This window comes from Camellia sinensis, chromosome 4 (genome assembly GCF_055761805.1).
Source record: "Camellia sinensis isolate YWXY chromosome 4, ASM5576180v1, whole genome shotgun sequence".
NCBI classification, from domain to species: Eukaryota; Viridiplantae; Streptophyta; class Magnoliopsida; order Ericales; family Theaceae; genus Camellia; species Camellia sinensis.
In genome coordinates this window covers 86,953,103-86,972,981 of record NC_138964.1, presented here as the reverse complement: position 1 = coordinate 86,972,981, position 19,879 = coordinate 86,953,103, and the positions used below count along the sequence as shown (strand labels likewise).

The 19,879-nt window shown below is 35.8% G+C and overlaps 1 protein-coding gene across 2 annotated transcripts in view; it reads right to left on the bottom strand.

Annotated features, from left to right (window-relative positions):
• Nucleotides 1-1,706: 1,706 nt before the first annotated feature.
• Nucleotides 1,707-19,879, bottom strand: part of LOC114322642 (uncharacterized) — a 54,636-nt gene continuing 36,463 nt past the window's right edge. Inside the window, exons 2-7 of one of the 2 annotated variants that reach the window (XM_082925287.1) lie at nucleotides 3,827-3,964; nucleotides 3,538-3,707; nucleotides 3,088-3,298; nucleotides 2,619-2,856; nucleotides 2,381-2,531; nucleotides 1,707-2,293 (exon numbers count right to left, since the gene is read on the bottom strand). In XM_082925287.1, the coding sequence (XP_082781413.1) occupies nucleotides 1,985-2,293; nucleotides 2,381-2,531; nucleotides 2,619-2,856; nucleotides 3,088-3,298; nucleotides 3,538-3,707; nucleotides 3,827-3,964 (1,217 nt within the window). In that variant the 3' untranslated portion in view covers nucleotides 1,707-1,984. The remainder of the gene's footprint in view (nucleotides 2,294-2,380; nucleotides 2,532-2,618; nucleotides 2,857-3,087; nucleotides 3,299-3,537; nucleotides 3,708-3,826; nucleotides 3,965-19,879) is intronic. The other variant, XM_082925288.1, reaches the window with a different exon arrangement.

Here is a 19,879-nt window from a genome sequence, read left to right as displayed (position 1 = left end):
TATCTCTATCACTTTGGGTTTATTTATTATCAAAGTCACTTTGCTGTGTCATCCACTTGCAACATTCTTGTCCTACTATTTAGATATGCATATGTTTATTTCCTGCATTGAATTGTAATGGATCTTGTACAATTCCCAAACACTTGAAAGAAATATCTAGCCCTTCAAGTATTTCTTCTTTGAATAGTCATTGCCATATTTTTTTCTTGGTCGTTAGTTGTTTTGAGCTCAACACTCAGGATAGTGTAGAAAATCTCAATAGGGATATAAAAATTTGGTTCTATAATTTTAATAAAGGTAACCTTTTCCTTTTCCTCCTTGTCAACCATCATTCTTTTCTTGGCTGCGAATTTGCTGATCACCTCCGTCAAGTCATCTTCACCATCGGCATGATCACAAGTAGGAATCAAACTCGATGAGTACTCAAAGGTTCCATTTGCCCAGCCTTTATCCCCGGCCCGCCAATTAGCAACAACAACACTAGTAGTACTACAACGGTGGCTCCTCCTTCAAGATTAACATGCTCTTCTTCTTCTTGTTGAGAAAAAATCAACTCCGTTGACCTACGCAACCTTTCTGATCGGACGAAGATGCAACAGCGGCTGTGGAGAAACTCTCGTATCCACAATCGCTATCCAATCGCAGGGACGCCATATACATCGTGTCCTTGTGATTGCATGGCGGTGGTGGATACAAGGGCCCTGGGTTAGTTCTGCTACTGAGGTATTGCTTTGCTAGTTGAGGTATGTGTAGTTCTGTTCTGCTGCTACAGCCTGCTATTTTCTGTGTTGCTCTGTTCCCCCCAGATTTGGGTTGTCTTTCTTGGGTGTTGCTCTCTGTTGAGGGTGCTTTGCAGATGATCGGATGGGTTTTTTGATGCCAATAGTTGGGATGATCTAACCCATTATAATGCTTTGTGCATCATCTTTTCTTTATTGATGTTTTAATGTTTTTGTGTTGTACCTTTCATCGCCATCAATAAAGTTTTCATTTTTTGCTGATCAAAAAAAAAATATATATATATATAAAAATTAGAGTAGTTTGAAATGATGATTCCGAATTTCCTCAAGGATCAAATCAAATCTAGAGAGATGAGCTTATGAGAATGGAGAATTGGGAGGTTGGGGAGGGGTTGTTAGGACAGAGAAGCGACGCTTGAGGCAGAAAGAAGGAAGCTTTTTCCGCCTTGTGTGTCTGAGCCTGAATTCCAATGCCATGAGATGAGATGAGATGCGATGCGTTGTTTTGAATTTAAAGAAAATGTTATTTTCTTCTTGTTTCAAAAATAGAATTCCCACCAAAAAAAAAAAAAAAAACAACTAAAAATAGAAATTGAATTATTAATTCAATAATAAATTCTTTTTCATTAAGAATGGCTAGAACATATTAGCTTTTATATTTCATATTTCCTTGGCCTTTCCTATTGTTGTAATATTTTATGAACTTCCTACGAACTCATTTGCGTTAGAACTTCCTACGAACTTATTTGTGTTGGATAAATAAAATTTCGTTTTGCTAAAAAAAAAAAGAAGAGACAAAAACTCAAAAGTAAAAAAAGATTTCCCATTTCCTTATCACTATATAACATGAATTATATAATTCAGAGATCTCCTATGTTTGGAACTAAATTGATTGGATCGTTCATTCATTTATGAAGAAGAAGAAGAAAACATTTAGAATAAATCAAGAGTAATGCTAAATTTTACGAAGGAAATATCAGCATAAGTTTCATTAAACTTTTAGAAATAATCTAATGTGATAGGTAACAAAACAAGAAAAGTAACTTACAAATATTTTTATCAGCAAAAAGGAATTTTATTGATGAAATCAACACGCAATACATATGAAATTATATCAATAAAGGGGAAGACTAGAGCAAAAATATAACTACATTTATCCAAATTACAAAGATATGGCCAACTAATGCAAAACCTTAATTTGTGGTAGTGTATACAAAAAGAATCATTGAGGGATAGTCAAATCTTTATCGAGCTACAATTTGAGTAATAGAGGCATTATCAACCGACCGAATTTCGCGTCTTGATGCATGTACTTTTTCTTCATCTTCATCTCTTCTTGTAGAAAAAGCGGGCTGTTTAGGAATGCCTATGGATGTAGTTTCATTTTTGAGCATTGATGAGAGTTCCAACATAGGCGGCCTATCTACTGGATTTTCTTGGACACATAACAAAGCTATTTGCATGCATCTCATCAACTTACATGAAGAATAGGTATCATCAAGTGAGGGATCCATAAACTCCATGCCTTTACCTTCTTTCCACAACTCAAATGCCTAAAACAAAATAATTAAAATCATCCATTTTTGTAGTGCAAATTGAGAGATTCAATTTGCAGTATCCATGGTTTCAAGATAACTTACATATTCTTGAAGGTTTAAGCTTTCGTGGGGGCCATGTAAACAATTACTTCTCTTTCCACTTATGATTTGTAAAAGTAAAACTCCAAAGCTATACACATCAGATTTTGTGGAGTATATACCTTGGTATACATATTCAGGAGGAAGATAACCACTGCATTGCAAAGGTGAGCAAAAAAGAAATATTAGTTCTAACAATTCAACATGATTGACATATAGTTTTGAGAAATATTTCGCTTACAGGGTTCCAGCAATCCGATCAGTATTTGCTTCAAATTTATCCTTTTCGAAAATCCTTGCCATTCCAAAATCTGCAATCTTGGCCTTCATCTCATTGTCCAACAAAATGTTGCTCGCTTTCAAGTCCCTATGAATTATTGTTAATTGCGAGTATTCTTGGAGGTATAATAGCCCTTGAGTAATTCCTTCAATGATTTGAACTCGTTTTTCCCAATCTAAAAGTGTGCACCTAATTGGATCTATAAGAAAATCTTGAGTTAAAAGTAATCAAAACAATTAAGGAACAGAATACTAAGCGATGTTGTAATGTCAAAACCTACAAAAGAGCTTTGCTACTTTCAAATTTGGTAGGCGTTTGGCACCACAAGAAAGTCTTTAATATAGCCATACCACCAGTAGTACACACCTCATGTTAGAGCTAGGATCCATAATTATTCATACTTGTTATTAGAAGGAATAAAGATGCTAACCATAGATGTAGTAATCCAAACTTTTGTTAGGCATGTACTCATAAATGAGCATTTGTTCTTCTCTTTTAGTGCAATATCCCAAAACTCTTAAAAGATTTACGTGTTGCAATTTCGCAGTAACCATAACCTCATTCTCAAACTCTTCAAATCCTTGTGTAGAAGTCTTTGCAAGTCTCTTTACTGCGATTTCTTGTCCATTTTGTAAGTAACCCTGAAAAAACAAATACTATTAATTGGTATTTTTCACCACATATAAGAGAACATGTCTGGCTATATCTCAAATTTTCCATATTTTATGTTCAATTTCTTTTACACTTCACATTGTGAACGTGATTTCTTGCTAATTAACGATAATAATAATCACACAAACTGAGTCATCTATATGGATTCTTAGTCATTTCAACCATATAAATGCATCTAAAAAATTATTCAAATCCTAGTCTATATTACCTTGTAAACAGGTCCATATCCACCCTCTCCGAGCTTATTTTCATTTGAAAAATTATTAGTAGCCACTACAATGTCTGTGAAACTAAACACTTGAGGAACATTAGTATTTTCAATAGATGCCATAGTAGTTCTTAATTTGGACTGTGATTCTTTCTGTTCATCCGCTAATCCTGTAAACATAACGAACATTCACAAAATTAATAGGAAAAAAAATGAAAATGGAACATGCAAATTTTCCCATGCCATAGTTATATATAAATGTTAAATTCTCATATCAAGAGGAAGTTACCTATACATCTAAGAACTCTCTTTCGCAAATACCACATTGTAGAACTCAGTATGAGAATAATTATGGCTGTTGCTGTAAGCAAGATGACTAACAACAAGCGTCCCTTGTTAGTAATGGTAATTTTCTTGTCTTCCTGTGCTGTAAACATTTTTATGAGACATGTAGAAATGTGAAAATTTCTTATTTTTTCAATTTAAATCAAATATAGAAAATTTATATGCCTCACATAATTTGGGAATTAAAAAATTAAATATAAAAATAAAAAAAATCTCCAAATCCATCTTTTAAGATCATTGGAAAATTCTATTTTCACATATTTACTTACCTCAGTACACATCATTTCTTAGTGCACACACTTATTAATTTGATTTTTGGTTATTCTTCTCATTTCACACACTTGATGTTCAAATTATACCTTAACTCTTATCCTTATACACACATCACCGAAACCCTCCTTCCACACACCTTTATTCCTTTAACAAATATATATTTTGATTTATTTTTTGTTCTTATAACTGGTTTATTTATTTATTTAAAAAAATTTCTTTTATGCAATTAATTAGGAACTTTGTGATGTTTAATTAATACATGCAGGAGAAGAGTGAAGGAAAAAAAAAAAAAAAAAAAAAAGAGGAGAAAATAGAGAGATAACCGAGTAGAGAGAGAGAGAGAGAGAGAGAGAGAGAGAGAGATTACATATATGACCAGTTCACCATTACACCAATCCACCTCCAAAAATATACCTCACTGTTTATACAATTTGTCAAACATTTGGCATGCACTGAACATTTAGTTATATTTAGGCCCCGTTTGGGGACTTACTTTTTTAGCCAAAAAGTAAAAAAGTTACATTTTTAGCCAAAAAAGTTACCTTTTTAGCCCAAAAGTTAACAACTCATACAAAAAAGTCAAAGATTCTCTTTTCTCTCTACTTTTTGTACATCTTTTCGTAATTAGCTAAAAAGTCATCCTAAACATATAAGTTTTTTTTACCTACTTTTTTAGTCAAATAACTAAAAAATTACTAAATTAACCTGTTTCCAAACGAGGCCTTAGTACAAAGCCAAACAGAGCTTTTCAAACCTAATAGCAGGCAATTTATGTCTTTGACATAAACATCAAATTCACGTGGCCCTTTTTGCTTGACGTTGTTGAATTCAATTAATTGAAGTTTCAATTGGAAGGGGAACAGAGGATGGGGTGTTCAAAGGATTTGGGTTTTGCAAAGGGATTGAAGGATTTGGGTTTTGCTCAAAAAATGTGCGTCGAGATTTTTTTGTTTTAAAAAAATGTGTATTGAAATTTTTTTGATATAATATTAAGGGTATATTTTGATGACCATTATAGTAATTTTGTTTTAAGGTACAATTGTTATTAAAATAATATTTCATTAAGTGTGTGAATAGAGATAAATAAGTGTGTGGAAATAAAATTTCCTAAGATCATTGCCTAAAAGATGATCCTTTCTTAAAATCAAATATAGAAATATGGTTTGTTGACCTTCTAATTTATTTGCCCATATTCTAAAATCTCTAATTAAAATATTTCCTTCCTTAAAATGAATTAAACAAAATCAATTCAAATCTATTTAAATTGTTTTGTTTGGTTGTTTTTGTTTCTCGATAATTAATTTGGATTTTTTCAATTTAAAAAAATAATAAACTATTCATGTGTCTCACCTAATTTTCAAAAATAAATAAATAAATAAATAAAACTCTTCAACCCAGCTTCTAAGATCATTGCATAGTAAATAATCATTTTCTAAAATCAAATATAGAAACACAGTTTGTTAACCTTTCAATTTATTTGCCCATTTTTTAAAATCTCTACCTAAAATCCTTCATTCCTTAAATTAAATTAAACAAAAATCAATTCAAATATGTTTAAATTATTTTATTTTGTTGATTTTGTTTTCCTATAATTAATTTGGAAAATAATTTGATTGTTTCCCTATAATTAAATTGTTTTGGTTGATTTGGAGCTCAGCATCCCATACTAAATTTATGAATTTTTAAGTTTAAAAAATAATCTAAAAATAATTTGTTTTCATAATTTATTATTATTTTTAATAATGATTCCATGATTTAAGATTTAGAACAGAAAAGATGAAGAAGATCATTCTTGTGCATTATTTCTCTAACCAATTCTTTCTCATACCCAAAAACCCTAATTGTCATACATTACACATTCTTCAAGTCATTCATGCCCTCCTAATCCTATAAATATTACATTTATGCAATGATACAACTCATTATTTTTTCTCTATCTTTATGAGACAATTGGATGTTAGTTTATATTTAGTCTTTTGCATTCTTTAAAGAGACTCTTTCATCTTTTAACTACACCATTTTTTCTTTCTTTACTTCTGACCATTTTTGGTTTTTGCATTTCATATTCAGTATATCATTTCTTCCTCTACTCTCTACTGATCATTATTATTGTTATTATTATTATTTGCTTATAACCATTTTTTATGGGAAAATATTATTTCACTATAATTTTTATGCACAAATTATCCCAAAATGACGTGATAGTGTTATTCGTATAATAAAAAACATGTCAATAGACTTTTATTATAAAGTGATAGATCAAAATCCAACCAAACCATTATTATTATTATTATTATTTGTATTGACTTTATGCTTGTATATCACTACTGTTTTTTTGGAAATATTTTGTGAATCAACAATTGATGTAGAACATTAATTCAAAAGTTCCTAATTGTTTTTATTTTCCCAAGGAAGTTACCACCATAATTACAACACTATAAAAGAAAGACTAAACTACCAATAGGTCTTAATAGTTGGACTTAATTCTTATCAAGTTCTATTGAAAATAAGTCCTAATAAAATTGAGGTTAAAAATAATTTTTTATGACTACTTTTTGCACGTCGCTAAAAATTAATAATTAGTGATTTTTCTTTTATCACGGTTTCTATAAATTGTCGCTAAAACTTACAATTAGTAACGTTTTTCTATGATGAATTTTTCAAAGTATAGCTAAAAGTTGAAAATTAATGACATTTTTTGTGATGATATTTTTCAATTGTTGCCAAAACTTATAATTAGTGACACTTTTTGTGATAAAATTTTCAAACTATTACTGAAAATTAACAATTAGTGACATTTTTAAATAGTATTTAATGAAAAATGTCATTAATTATCATAAGATTTATTAGACAAAAAATCCACCTATTATGACCTACATGTAAGTCCTTTTAAAAGAAATATTACATTTAATCTATTTTTTCAAAACTATTAAATATGCATAAATATGCATAAATATGTACATTATCATGAAACAAAAAAGTACTAATGACATATGTTTACCAATTTAAAAAATATTTACATAAATGAATTGATCAAGTGACTCTTCAATTTATATTGATTGATGTAAATTATCTAATATGGCCTAGGTAACTCCATCATCTCATAAAATTTTAAATACTCTTACACTTTACAGTCAATATAAATTTATCATATTCTATCAATTGAGAAACCAAATGTTACTAATACAATAATATTTTTCCTAATGTACTTACTAAAATAAATATAGGGTGAGCCATTAATAAATCCCAAATAATGATTATGAATTATTTGGTCCTTTTTTTCTTATAGACCGAAAGATCCAATTTTAGTGTGAATTAATATAGGGTTAAGTATAAAGGTGCGTGTGCTATGTGTTGAGGAATAAATGTGGGTTTCCCTTAATGTTGAAATTACTAAACGTAACACTTCAAAAAAACTCCTTAGCGTTTTCCTAAATGTAACACTCAAAAAACGTAACACTCTAAAAAAAATATTTGGTGGACTTTTCTCAACGTCACACTTCAATCAATGTAACACACAAAAATTCTTTAGTGAACTTTTCCCAAACGTAACACTCCAATTTAACACACTAACTCCTTAGTGTACATTTTAACGTAACATTCTAAAAAAACTCCTTACTGTATTTTTCTCAAATGTAACACTCCAATCAATGTATTTTTCTCAAATGTAACACTCCAATTAATGTAACACACAAAAACTCCTTAGTGTACTTTTTCCAAACATAGTTAAAAAAATCTTAAATCCCAGAAATATTGATTTGTGATTATGTTTCAATTTAAAACAATGAATAACAATCCCAATCAAACAATTAAAGACATATCAACACAACGATTTAATGTGAAAAAATCACAATTGGAGCTCTTCCAATTGTAATAAAAAAATCACGCGCAAAAGTCACAAAATAATCTACTAAGAAGACAAAAAGAAATTACACAAGTGTACTCTCAATTACCTAGCGAATCCATGCCCGAATTGAACCGAACCCAATGTGCCTCTTCTACCACCCTCTTCACCTCAGAATTATCTTGCCCAACGTTGAATCTACAACGTCGATGTCAAATCCACGACGTGAGCCACTCCGAAATCTAAAATAACTTTTGGCCCAAATTTTCTAGAATCTACCGAAGAACAACTCTCTCTTTTGTGAATAAAAGAAAACAAACAAATCCCTTGATGATGTTGATAAAAAGTCCACAGATCTATTGATCATTCTTAAATCATTATGGAAACATTCATAAAGCACCCTCCAATACAAAGCACTTTTTTTTTCTTCCTCCCTAAAAATCTAGATGGCTCAAACCCTAAAACGAGCAAACAACACACTTTCTAGTAAACTAGATCACGAAGACCGCTCGGGCGCGCATTTCACAGCTCGAGCGGTGTGACTAAAGGCGGTGCGAAGCATATAAGCTGACCACTCAAGCGTAACTTTCACCACTCGAGCGGTAAAACTATGATATCCCCGTTTTGTGTTGTGCTGTTAATCTTTAATTATATTTCTGATTATGTGCTTAATGTGATTTTGGATGCTAATCATGTGATTATATGAGTTTTTGAATTTATATGTCCATTGTAGAGGTATCTGTTCTATATTCTGCTATAATTTGAAATTGAGAGCCGTAGAGGCCTCAGAAATCGAAATTGACTGTACCACTATGATTAGCATAATTTTTAGAGCCTACGATAAACTTTAATTAAAAACTGATTCAGATCAAATTAATTGGATTAAATTGACAAAACTAAGTGTAATTAATTAACCTTAAACATGGTTGTTTAGTTTAAGTTAATTACCTTATATAAATATGAAGAGTGTTGAGCTTAACTCGTCTTCGGAAGCTCAAAAATCTACTAAGATTCATTCTAGAGAGAGGTTGAGTCAATTTAGATAGAGAAAGGAACTCAACTTGGAGGATTGCTTAGTAGATTGAAGGATATTGAAGATTAACTTAATAATTACTTAACACAAGTGTTAATCAAGGCTCTAGGTAAGCTTTTGAACCTTAATATATGAGCTTAAGTCAATAATTATGTGAATTCAAGAAGGATGTGTAGTTAAGCATGTCAATTGAGCAAAGATTGTGCGAATTGTGATCAATTTGGGCATGCATGCATGAATTTGTAAATTGAGGGGTTCACTTGAGCGAAGTACCGAAGTACCTTGTTTTATGAAACTTTGAAAAGTTGTATTATGTTTTGATTTCCATTCTTTTTCATTTATGAGCATCCTTAGGCACACATTGAGCATCCTAAATGAACTAAAGAGTTAAAAAGAAGACTAAGAAAGATAAATGAATTAAAGAACATATTGAATTGTATTGTGACCCGATTTCCGTATGTTCTATGAATTGTATAGGGTCAATCGCGAGGACGAATCAACCATCTGAACACTGTGTGCAATATTTTAGTAAACATATTTTCATGTATGTTATTTTCTAAATACTACCTATGTCGTAAGTTTTCCGAACTCATGAATTTTGTATTATGAATGACTATTCTACCTGTCTAATTCATAAAAGGCTCGTGAATATGAAATGGGCCCAAGGCCGTTTGGTATATTTGAAAAAGACATGGAATGGGCCTAAGACCATTTAGAATACTTGACAAGATGGACCTAAGGTCATCTTACATATGAATTGGACCGAAAGTCGTTTTGTATGAATGTTAAATGGAGCAAAGGTCATTCTAAATAAGGAATTGATTGGACCAAAAGTCGTTTTGAATATGAATATGAATGTAAACATGATCATGACTATGGACCAAAGGTCATTCTGAACAAGGAGTTGATTGGACCAAAGGTCATTTTGAATGTGAATACGAATGTGAATGTGAACATGATCATGATTATAAACGCACGCATGAATATAAATTTGGAAATTATGGACCTAGGGTCGTTTTGTACATGTGATGTGAAGGACCGGATGCTCATTTGTGTATGGATCCATTAAATGTGAACATGATCTTGAATCTGGATATGCGCGTGGACAAGAATATGGAAATGTTGGACCCGAGGTCATTCAATAAATATGTTATGATTAGTTATGAAAAATGTGTGAACCCAATGTCATTTTGTTCCTTCGACATGATCTAAGTATGATGGATTGGACCCGAGGTCGTTCTGTTATGATTTGCTTAAGTACGTTAGGAATGGGAATTGTGTTCCATGTGTATTAAGCACAAGTTTGATTTATTTAAATACGAATCTCATTCATTAACCTCTTTACTCTGGTATTATTCACTGGGCGTTAGCTCACTCTTTATCTATATGTATGTAGGTGAGCAGCGGGATGTCTAGCCCCAACCCTAGTGAAATTGTGAAAGAGTAGAGAGATTTTGAAGTCAGCTAAGGTTGCCTCATGTATGAGGCTTTTGTTTTTGAACTTTTGTTTTCTCTTTTGGTCCCTTAGACCGATATTTATAAACGATCCTTGGTTTATGATATGACAGTTTCTAAATGATCTTGGACGCGTATAATTTGATTACGTATGTGCTGTGTGAGTTAATATATATATGTGTGTGTGTGTGTGTGTGTGTGTGTGTCAAAGGTTTTTATTTTGCCATATATGCACAGCTCATTGGACAATGATTTACATTTTGCTTCCGCTTTTGACCCCCTATTATTAATCACGATTTGATTTCTGTCTGAGGCCGTAGGTAATCTCATGATTACTGGCTAGTTATGATCCTAATCCATAGGGGCGGGTTTGAATCACGATAGAGTGGTATCAGAGCACGAGTTAATAACTCACATACTTGTTCAAGTGAGCAATAGAGTGTCTAGAAAAGACTTAGGTTGCATTCATGTGAATAATATATGCTTGAATGCATTAAGAACATGCAAAAGTGTTCTGAAATATGTGACTACATGATATATGAACTGTTGCCTATCTGTATATGCGTGCTCTTTTTGTCTATGGATATTGTGTACATTGTTTTTGTATGAAATATAATACAAGCCTCATCAGATAATGGTGAGAATAAGAGCCGACGAGATAGATGAATCCTCTACTGCCAGACAGGATAGAGTGGAAAAGTTGATATAGGACATAGCATAAACATTGAGGTAACAAAAACAATGGCAATAACAGTGGCAACAACTGCCACACTCACCTCCGGTACAACCTGCACAAGACTAGCAAAACGATGACCGAACAATAGCTCTCATCAAAGAGTTTAAGAAAATGAAACCACCACTATTCCATGGGGGAGTAGATCCATTAAAGGTCGAGGCTTTGGTCCTTGGTATTAAGAAACTATTTGAAGTGTTTACATGCCTTGAAGCACAGGAAAGTACAGTTGGCCACCTTTACACTAGAAGATGAAGCAAGAAGGTGGTGAATGTTGATTCATGATGACAACAAGGGCATAGACTGGACATAGTTCCTTAAGCTCTTTTATGATAAATACTTTCCCCAATGCGCATGTGATACAAAAGTGTCTGAATTTGAGGGGCTTAAACAAGGCAATATGGCTGTTGCAGAATACGAGGCAAAGTTTACAGAATTGGCCAAGTTCGCACTACATATAGTCGACACCGACTATAAAAAAGAAAGAAAATTCGAGGGTGGTCTCTGTAATGATATTCAGGAAAGGGTGAATGTATTGAAATTGCCTATTTACGATGATGTGTTAGACCGGGCTTATTGTTAGAAACTAATATGGAAAATCAGAGTAAAGCACTAACTGACTGGAAAAGTAAGAGACAGGGCTTTTTGCTCAAAGAAGGGATCATCAAAGAAACGGAAGACGTTGGGCTCTACCAGAGATACAGCACCAACATATAATCAGTGTGGTAAGAAACATCGCTGTGTGTTTTACCGTATTTCTGGGGCCTGGTTTAAATGTGGCAAAATGGGACACATGGCAAGGGATTGTACCCAAACTAAGCAACAAAAAAGTGGAAAACCAGCTGCTAGTTCGACCGGATCCATCCCAAATCTGGGGAATACTACGAGGCCTGCTACTACTAGAGACATGATGAGACAAGAGAGAGTCTTTGCACTCGTTCCAGGTGACACACAGAATACTGAAGCTGATGTCTTAGGTACTATCTCTATATGTACTCAAGATGCTTTTGTGTTAATTGATTTCGAATCAATACAATTCTTTGTGTCTACTACATTTGCATCTAGATTGAATAGACCTGTAGAATCATTACCATATCTGCTGTGTGTATCTGCTCCATTTGGGAAATCTGTGTTATGTACATCTGTGTATCGTATTTGTGATATGCGTATTGGTAGTGCTACTTTATATGTGGATTTGTTACCTTTGAACATTAGACATTTTGATATGATTCTAGGAATGGACTGGTTGTCTAAGTATCATGCTACTATTGACTATGTGACAAAACGGGTTTTATTTAGACCGCTAGGACATGATGAGTTTATGTTTGTTGGTAATGGTGTAGTGCCTCCACCTTATCTAATTTCAGCAATGAAAGCATGTAAACTGCTTAGGAAGGGGTGTCATGGTTACTTGTGTCATATCTTGACTAAGCAATCTATGAATGTTGAAATATATTGTATTCCTGTTGTTAGACAATTTCTAGATGTATTCCCAGATGAATTGCCAGAAGCATTGGTTGATAGGGAAATAGACTTTACTATTAATGTTGCACCAGGCAACCAGTATATCTCAAAAACTCCTTATAGAATGTCTACCATTGAAATAAAAGAATTGAAAGAACAGTTACAAGACTTGCTTGATAAAAGGGTTTATTTGACTGAGCACTTCACCATAGGGCGCACCAATTTTGTTTGTAAAGAAGAAAGATGGGACCTTACGTTTGTGCATTGACTATCGAGAATTGAACAAGGTAATGATAAAAAATAAATACCCTTTGTCCCGTATTGACAATTTGTTTGATCAGTTACAGAGATCACAAGTATTTTCAAAAATTGATTTGAGATCCAGGTACCACCAGTTGAAGGTGAAAGTAGAAGATGTTAAGAAAACCGCATTCAGAACAAGGTATGGACATTATGAATTTCTAGTTGCGCCATTTGGAGTGACTAATGCACAAGCAGCGTTTATGGATCTTATGAACCGAATTTTTAAATCCTACCTTGATGAGTTTGTTGTGGTTTTTATTGAAGATATTCTGATATATTGAAAGAGTAGAATTGAACATGAACAACATATGAGAACTATCTTGCAAACACTTAAAGAAAAGAAATTATTTGCTAAACTGAAGAAATGTGAATTTTGGTTGGATGAGGTTGTTTTCTTAGGGCTTGTCATCAACAGAGATGGGATATCTGTAGACCCATAGAAGATAGAGGCAATTGTGAACTGGCCCACACCGACAAATGTAACGGAAGTCCATAGTTTCATGGGCTTAGCTGGCTATTACAAATAGTTTGTAAAAGACTTCTCCAAAATACCTGTACTGCTTACCCAACTAACTCGAAAAGGGAAACTGTTTGAATGGAATGATGAGAAGGAATCTGTCTTCTAAGAACTGAAGACAAGATTGACTACTACACCAGTTTTGATATTGCCTTCAGGTGCGGGAAATTTTGTGATATTTAGTGATACTTCTTACAAGGGTCTGGGTTGTGTGTTAATGCAAAATGGAAGAGTAATTGCTTATGCTTCCAGAAAGTTGAGACCGCATGAAAAGAACTACCCAACGCATGACTTGGAATTAGCCGCAGTTGTGTTTGCTTTAAAAGTCTGGCGCCATTACTTGTATGGGGAAAAATGTAAGTTTTATCCAGATCACAAAAGTCTAAAGTATTTTTTTACCCAAAAAGAACTGAATATGCGAAAAAGAAGATGGCTTGAGTTAATAAAAGATTATGATCTCTAGATTTAGTATCACTCGGGGAAAGCCAATACAGTTGCTGATGTATTGAGTAGAAAATCGGCGGGAAACTTAGCTTGTCTACTCACTGAACAAAATGAAATCTTGCAAGACTTTGAAAAATCCGAGATTGAAGTAGTATTACACGAACATGGAAAAATGATAGTTGTCATTTTAGCTGAACCGACAATTATTGATGAGATCAAATAGAAACAAAGGGAGGATGAGTTCCTCAAGAAGATAATTGATGAGTTTGAAATGAATTCGAGACCGAGGTTTAATGTGGAGAATGAAGTGTAGAAATTTTAAAACAGATTGCATGTTCCGAACATTTTTGATTTAAAGAAGAGAATTTTGAATGAAACCCACAGGTCAATGTTTGCGATGCATCTGGGGCAACAACAAGATGTATCGGGATTTGAAACAAAGTTATTGGTGGCCTAATATGAAACGGGAAATTGTAGAATACGCATTTAAATGTCTTCAATGCCAGCAAGTTAAAGCTGAACATCAGAAGCCGACAGGTCTATTTCAACCACTCCCTATTCTGGAATGGAAATGAGAGCATATTACCATGGACTTTATTGTTAGTCTACCTCAAACCCCGAGAGGTATGAATTCTATCTGTGTTATAGTTGATAGATTAACTAAATCTACATATTTTCTTCTTGTTCGAACTACTTATGATGCATATAAATTGGCAACCATTTAGTGCCACATGTAAATTGGCTACCATTTAGTACTGTATGAAATTGTTCAATTTGGGCATGCATGCATTTGATTCTTTAATTTAGAGCATAACCCTTGTAAACTATGATCAATTGGGAATTATATCTTACATACATGCAAGAATTATCATCTTTTAGAGTCCAATTCTAAGTTTGAAAGTCTATGGATACTGTAGACACCCCATTTTTGACCGTCCTCAAGACTTGGACGTCACTGCTTGGAACACTCGGTGATTATCCATGTTTGTGTTCGTTTGGAGTTCCCGGAGGTCTCGGCTCGCGCGCCCTGCCTCAGGATCTCCGAACTTGACCGTTTAGTGTCTGGTTTCACACCAAACACTTGTGTTTTGCCTTGGAGGGGCAGAGAATGCCTTGTGGGCATCCCCACACACCACCGGCAGTGGCTAGAGGCCACCGGCTGGTTTTTGCTTCCATCGGCACTTTTTATTGCCGGTCGGCACTGTTTGTTGCCGGTCGGCATATTTTGTTGCCGGTCGGTACTAAATTTTGTCGAAATAACTTTTTTGGGCAGCCGACCACTGTTCATCTACTTTATGGAGATATTTTGTGCCAGCTGTGATAGCTGGCACCAACTCTGCCTCCCTCCATGTGTATGGAGGGATCTCCCTCTAAGCAAGCTTGTTGTATAAGCTTTGCAAGAGGGAGTCCTATAAGAGGAAGGCTCTCCTCTTTGATGTAGGTTAGAGACTTGGAAGCAAAAACCAGAGCTTTGAGATATAGATACAACCTATCTCTATATCTCCCTCCCTCTCCTCTTTTGTGTGCGTTATTTGACCCAAAAGTGTGATTTTACCTTACTTTTGCACCATTACACACACTATTACACCTTGCTCCGAGTTTGAGGGACTTGGGGGGTTGATTCTTGAGTTTTTGGACTGATTTTGATCAAAAGAAGAGGGCTAGACCATTTGTTCTTCAAAGGTTCTTCAAGGGTGAGCATCTTGCTTTATTTTCCCCAAACTTGCAATAGTTTTTTACCTATCTTGCTTGCTGATTTAGCTTTTGTGCATAACATGAAAAAGGCTTATATTTTCATGCTTTAGAACTTTCATTAAGGTTGTCTTGTAGTTTGAGTGCAAACTCACCTTGTTAAGCCTTATTTGGCCCCTTTTGTTGCCTCTTTGGTAGGGCTTTGTTTACTTTAGTGTTTTGATCTCTTCATCACTGAAAACCAGTGTATTTTTAGTGGTAAGAAAGGTGGTTTGAAGTCTTGCATAGGGGAGGGACACCCCTCTCCCTTCATTGTCTTGTTTCCTTGCTTTTTGGCTTAAAAGGGTAGCATGTATGCTTGATCATTTTTGGCCTCATTTCAGAAGCTTTTTGGGTATTTTAGGTCATGTGTGACCTCTGTTTTTTGCCAGATTTATGTCTCTTTGCATGCTTAAAGTACTTGCTTTGTATTGCTCCATTTGGCCTAGAAATGTCCCTTGTGCTTAGGCCATGATTCTTGCATATATTGGCATGGTTCCATGAAGGTTTTGGTATTATCTTATCATGTTTGAGGCCTGTTGGTCATCTATTTCAGCCATGTTCGCCTTGTTTGATGTCATCTCTTTGTGTTTTGGCTTGTAAGCTTTGAGTATGTTGACCTCTAGCATGCATAGTTTGGACCATCCTCATGTTTTGGCATCATTTAGGACCATATTTCAGTCCATAAATCATGCTCACATGTGTGCATTTGTGACCTCTTTTGTGCCTTGAAGGTGTGCCCTCTTGTGCCTACACATGAACCTTAGTGCATACACCTTTTTGGAGCCATCTTAGCTGCCATATTAGGAGGGTTTGGAGCCCTATTTTGCCTGTAAAAATTCTATTTCTTACTTGTCTAAATCATGCTATGATTGGTCATGTTATGCGAGTGAGGTACCTCCTTTCTTGTGCCTTAGTTTTGAGACCATTGGCTTGCATGTTGGCATGAGAGTTTGTCCACCATTTTAGGCACTTTTGGCCACTGTTTTAAGATGGTTTGATGTCTGCCCCTTTGTGGTTTATGGTAACCCTTGCATGCTTATCTCATGTTTGTTGCATAATTGCTTCATTAAGTGTTGTAACATGTCGATCCCATTGCCTAAATGGCCCATGTTTGCACTACATTTGCATCTCGTATGCCTAACATTGCATGCTTGCCATACTAGTTGCACCATACTCGGCATGCCTTGCATCTTGGTATCATGTCGCATTTTAAGCCATGTTTGCATAACATGCATCGCATTATTTGGTTTGGGGTGTCAAGCCAAATGTGGGGATCAAGGGACATTCATACTTCAAGTGATGTAATGTGCCTTGATTCTCGGTCACCGAGACCTTTGACTCCAATTTGATAAGGCTTTGGTTCTCATTTTGTTTGTTGCATGCATCTTTACATCAAGTGGCAAATTTGATCCCTTGGGCTATCATGCACCATTGATGGCTCGAAGATCGAGGGCCATGCTTCCTTGAGTTTAAAGCATGATAGGAAGCACGACCATGCTTACATATGCCTGAAATCCCATACCATACTGTCTGTCCTCTGTTTGCTGTCAAAACTGTCTTCTGCAGGAAGTTTCTGCCGACCGGCAGAATTTAGTGCCGACCGGCAATCTGTTTACAGCCGATAGATCCAAAAGCGGCCGGTGGGAATTGTGCACTGCCGGTGGTAATTTCCCTTGGCCGGTGGTACTCTGCAGCATGCAAGGAACCTGTTCTGGGACTTTGGGAATTTTCAGAGAAGCAGGGCAGTATAAACAGAGATGGCAGTAATGTGGTACGGGTTTTCCAGGCGAGCCGGGTTTCGAGCATACATCATTCGCGCATCCCGAGGCGGAGGCTGCGGCCACCCCCTTTCCTTTCTCTTTGCATTCTTTTTTTATTAATTAATAAAAAATTCTGTAATAATTTTATTTGCTTATCATTCGGACTATAATATTTATTCGGTCCCTCTGAGTGAGGGCAATGATGTAATAAGTGTGCGTGAGTGTGTGTATGTCTTCCAATATCACGTTTTTCTTCCCTTTTATTTACCTGCTTATGATGGTAGACTAGGACATTTTTTTTATTAGCATACCTTGTGCTATGCATGCGTGCATTCATGCATTTGTATTGCATGCATCAGGCTCGGTACACCACGCTAACTGCATTTGTACTTCAAATTCAAAACTGAATACGTGGTAGTTGATCGCATGTCACATGCCATGTTTAGGTTAGCCGAGCCTATCTAGATTGCATTATTGCATGTGTTGCATTAGCCATTTTTAACATGAACTAGGACACGCATTTTTGCTAACTAGTTTGTTGTTTTGGCATGGAGTACGATGTAAGTATTTATGCTTTAGCATACCACATGCGTGTGAATGCTGCCATGATAGTATGCTTACCATGTGGCTAAGTGCTTATGTGAGATAAACTGTTTGAATGCCTGTGGGTGAAGGTTGGATTGCCCGAGTTGGAAAAACTCGTTGAAATCCGTGTTTTAGCCTACTTACAAGTAGCAAATTTCAAAACATTTTTCGAAACAAAACGGATACGCTATGCTTGTTCCCAAATTAGGCAATCTAGTCTATACTTGTGTGCTGTGTGCATAACATAGTAATTGTAGACTAATAACTGGAATAAGAACACATAACGTTTTCAAAATTGAATATCACGGTTAGTAGAGGCCGGTCTTCAGACCGGGCGAGAGGGGGTGCTCATAGCTGACCTTCCCCGATCGTACCCTAGCTCCCGAGCCGAGACAACTCCGGTGATGACGAACATGTGGCCTTCGGCACCGAGTCAGGGTTTCCTAAATTTCCCCATTTTAAAATATTTAGGTGGCGACTCTGTATCTGGCAAAGCAGTCCATGTTTGGCACTACTTTTTCAAAATATGTTTCTCAAAACGATTTGCCAGATTTGGACTCTTTGGTTCAGATTTAGAACCGTGACAACTAATCGAGTCCGAACTGTAGTGAGGCCCACGGGCGCGTCTACAGTTTCTGGCGACTCTGCTGGGGAATTTTAGAGAGCTTGACTCGAACTCGTGATATCCCATTTTGACTTCATTTATGTGTCTCTTTGCATTGCATTTGCATTGGTGCGCCTAGGAACACAGTGTTTGCCATCTGCCATTCCTGAACGGTTTGCCGGAGGCTTGTCTTGTCAAGGCATGACCATAAGGCTGATCGGTTATGGGCTCTGACAGTATGGGAACACAAACCCCAGTTTTTACCGGGGCACCCTTTTGACCATTCGACCTAATGCATATTCGGATCCATAGTGACCATTCCAAGTTAGGACAGGCTACTTACCCGATGTTAGGTTGTTTGAGAACTGCTGCGTGCATAGTGAAACCCTAGCTCCTGACAAAATAGGACAGGGAAACCCTACCCCAACATAGGGGTGTTTTGGCTCTCTTTACTTGCTATGTGCTTTGAGAGTGTTGTTCTACAGGAACATGCATATCAGTTTGCAAGATTGAGTATTAGGCCTGAGGGTATCAGTATCAGTTTAAGAGAATCAGTTATCTGCGGGTATCAGGGTTCAGTTTTGGGAACAGAGATTTTGGGGAACAGTGATCAGTATCGAGGAACAGCGTGTTCGGCTTACCGACTATGTATTATGAATGCCCAACTATGTATTATATGTTTATTTTATGCCGTTGTGCTGCCGGTTGTTGGTTTATTTATTGCTTTATTTGTCTTTTTGCTAGGTAGTTTAGCATCATTGCTTCCAACCCGGTAGATATTCCCCAAGCACTCTGGATCAGAGGTCGTCGGCTCCATCGAGCTGAGGATCTGATAGCAGGACAACCGGTGTACTACTCTTTACCCCCGATCGAGCTGAGGATCTGATAGCAGGACAACCGGTGTACTACTCTTTACCCCCGGTCGCTAAACGGAGGACAGCCAGACAGAAAGTATCAGTTCAACAGTCAGTTCAGAGGGCCTTATCTACCCCACCTGAGTTCAGTAGGGATCAGGGTCCTGTTTCACCCACAGAGAGGGAACGCATACCAGTAATTCAACCAGAGCAGAATAGTATGGCTAGCTTAGAGGAGATGGTGCGCCAACTTCAGGAAAGCATGAAAATGATGCAGCAGGATGCTGTCCGACAGGCAGAATTCGCCAGACAACAAGCCACAGTTATGGGTGAGCAAGCGGAGTTAATTGTGAGATTGCAGCAGCAAACTGGGGCGCCAGCTTCACAGCAAGTC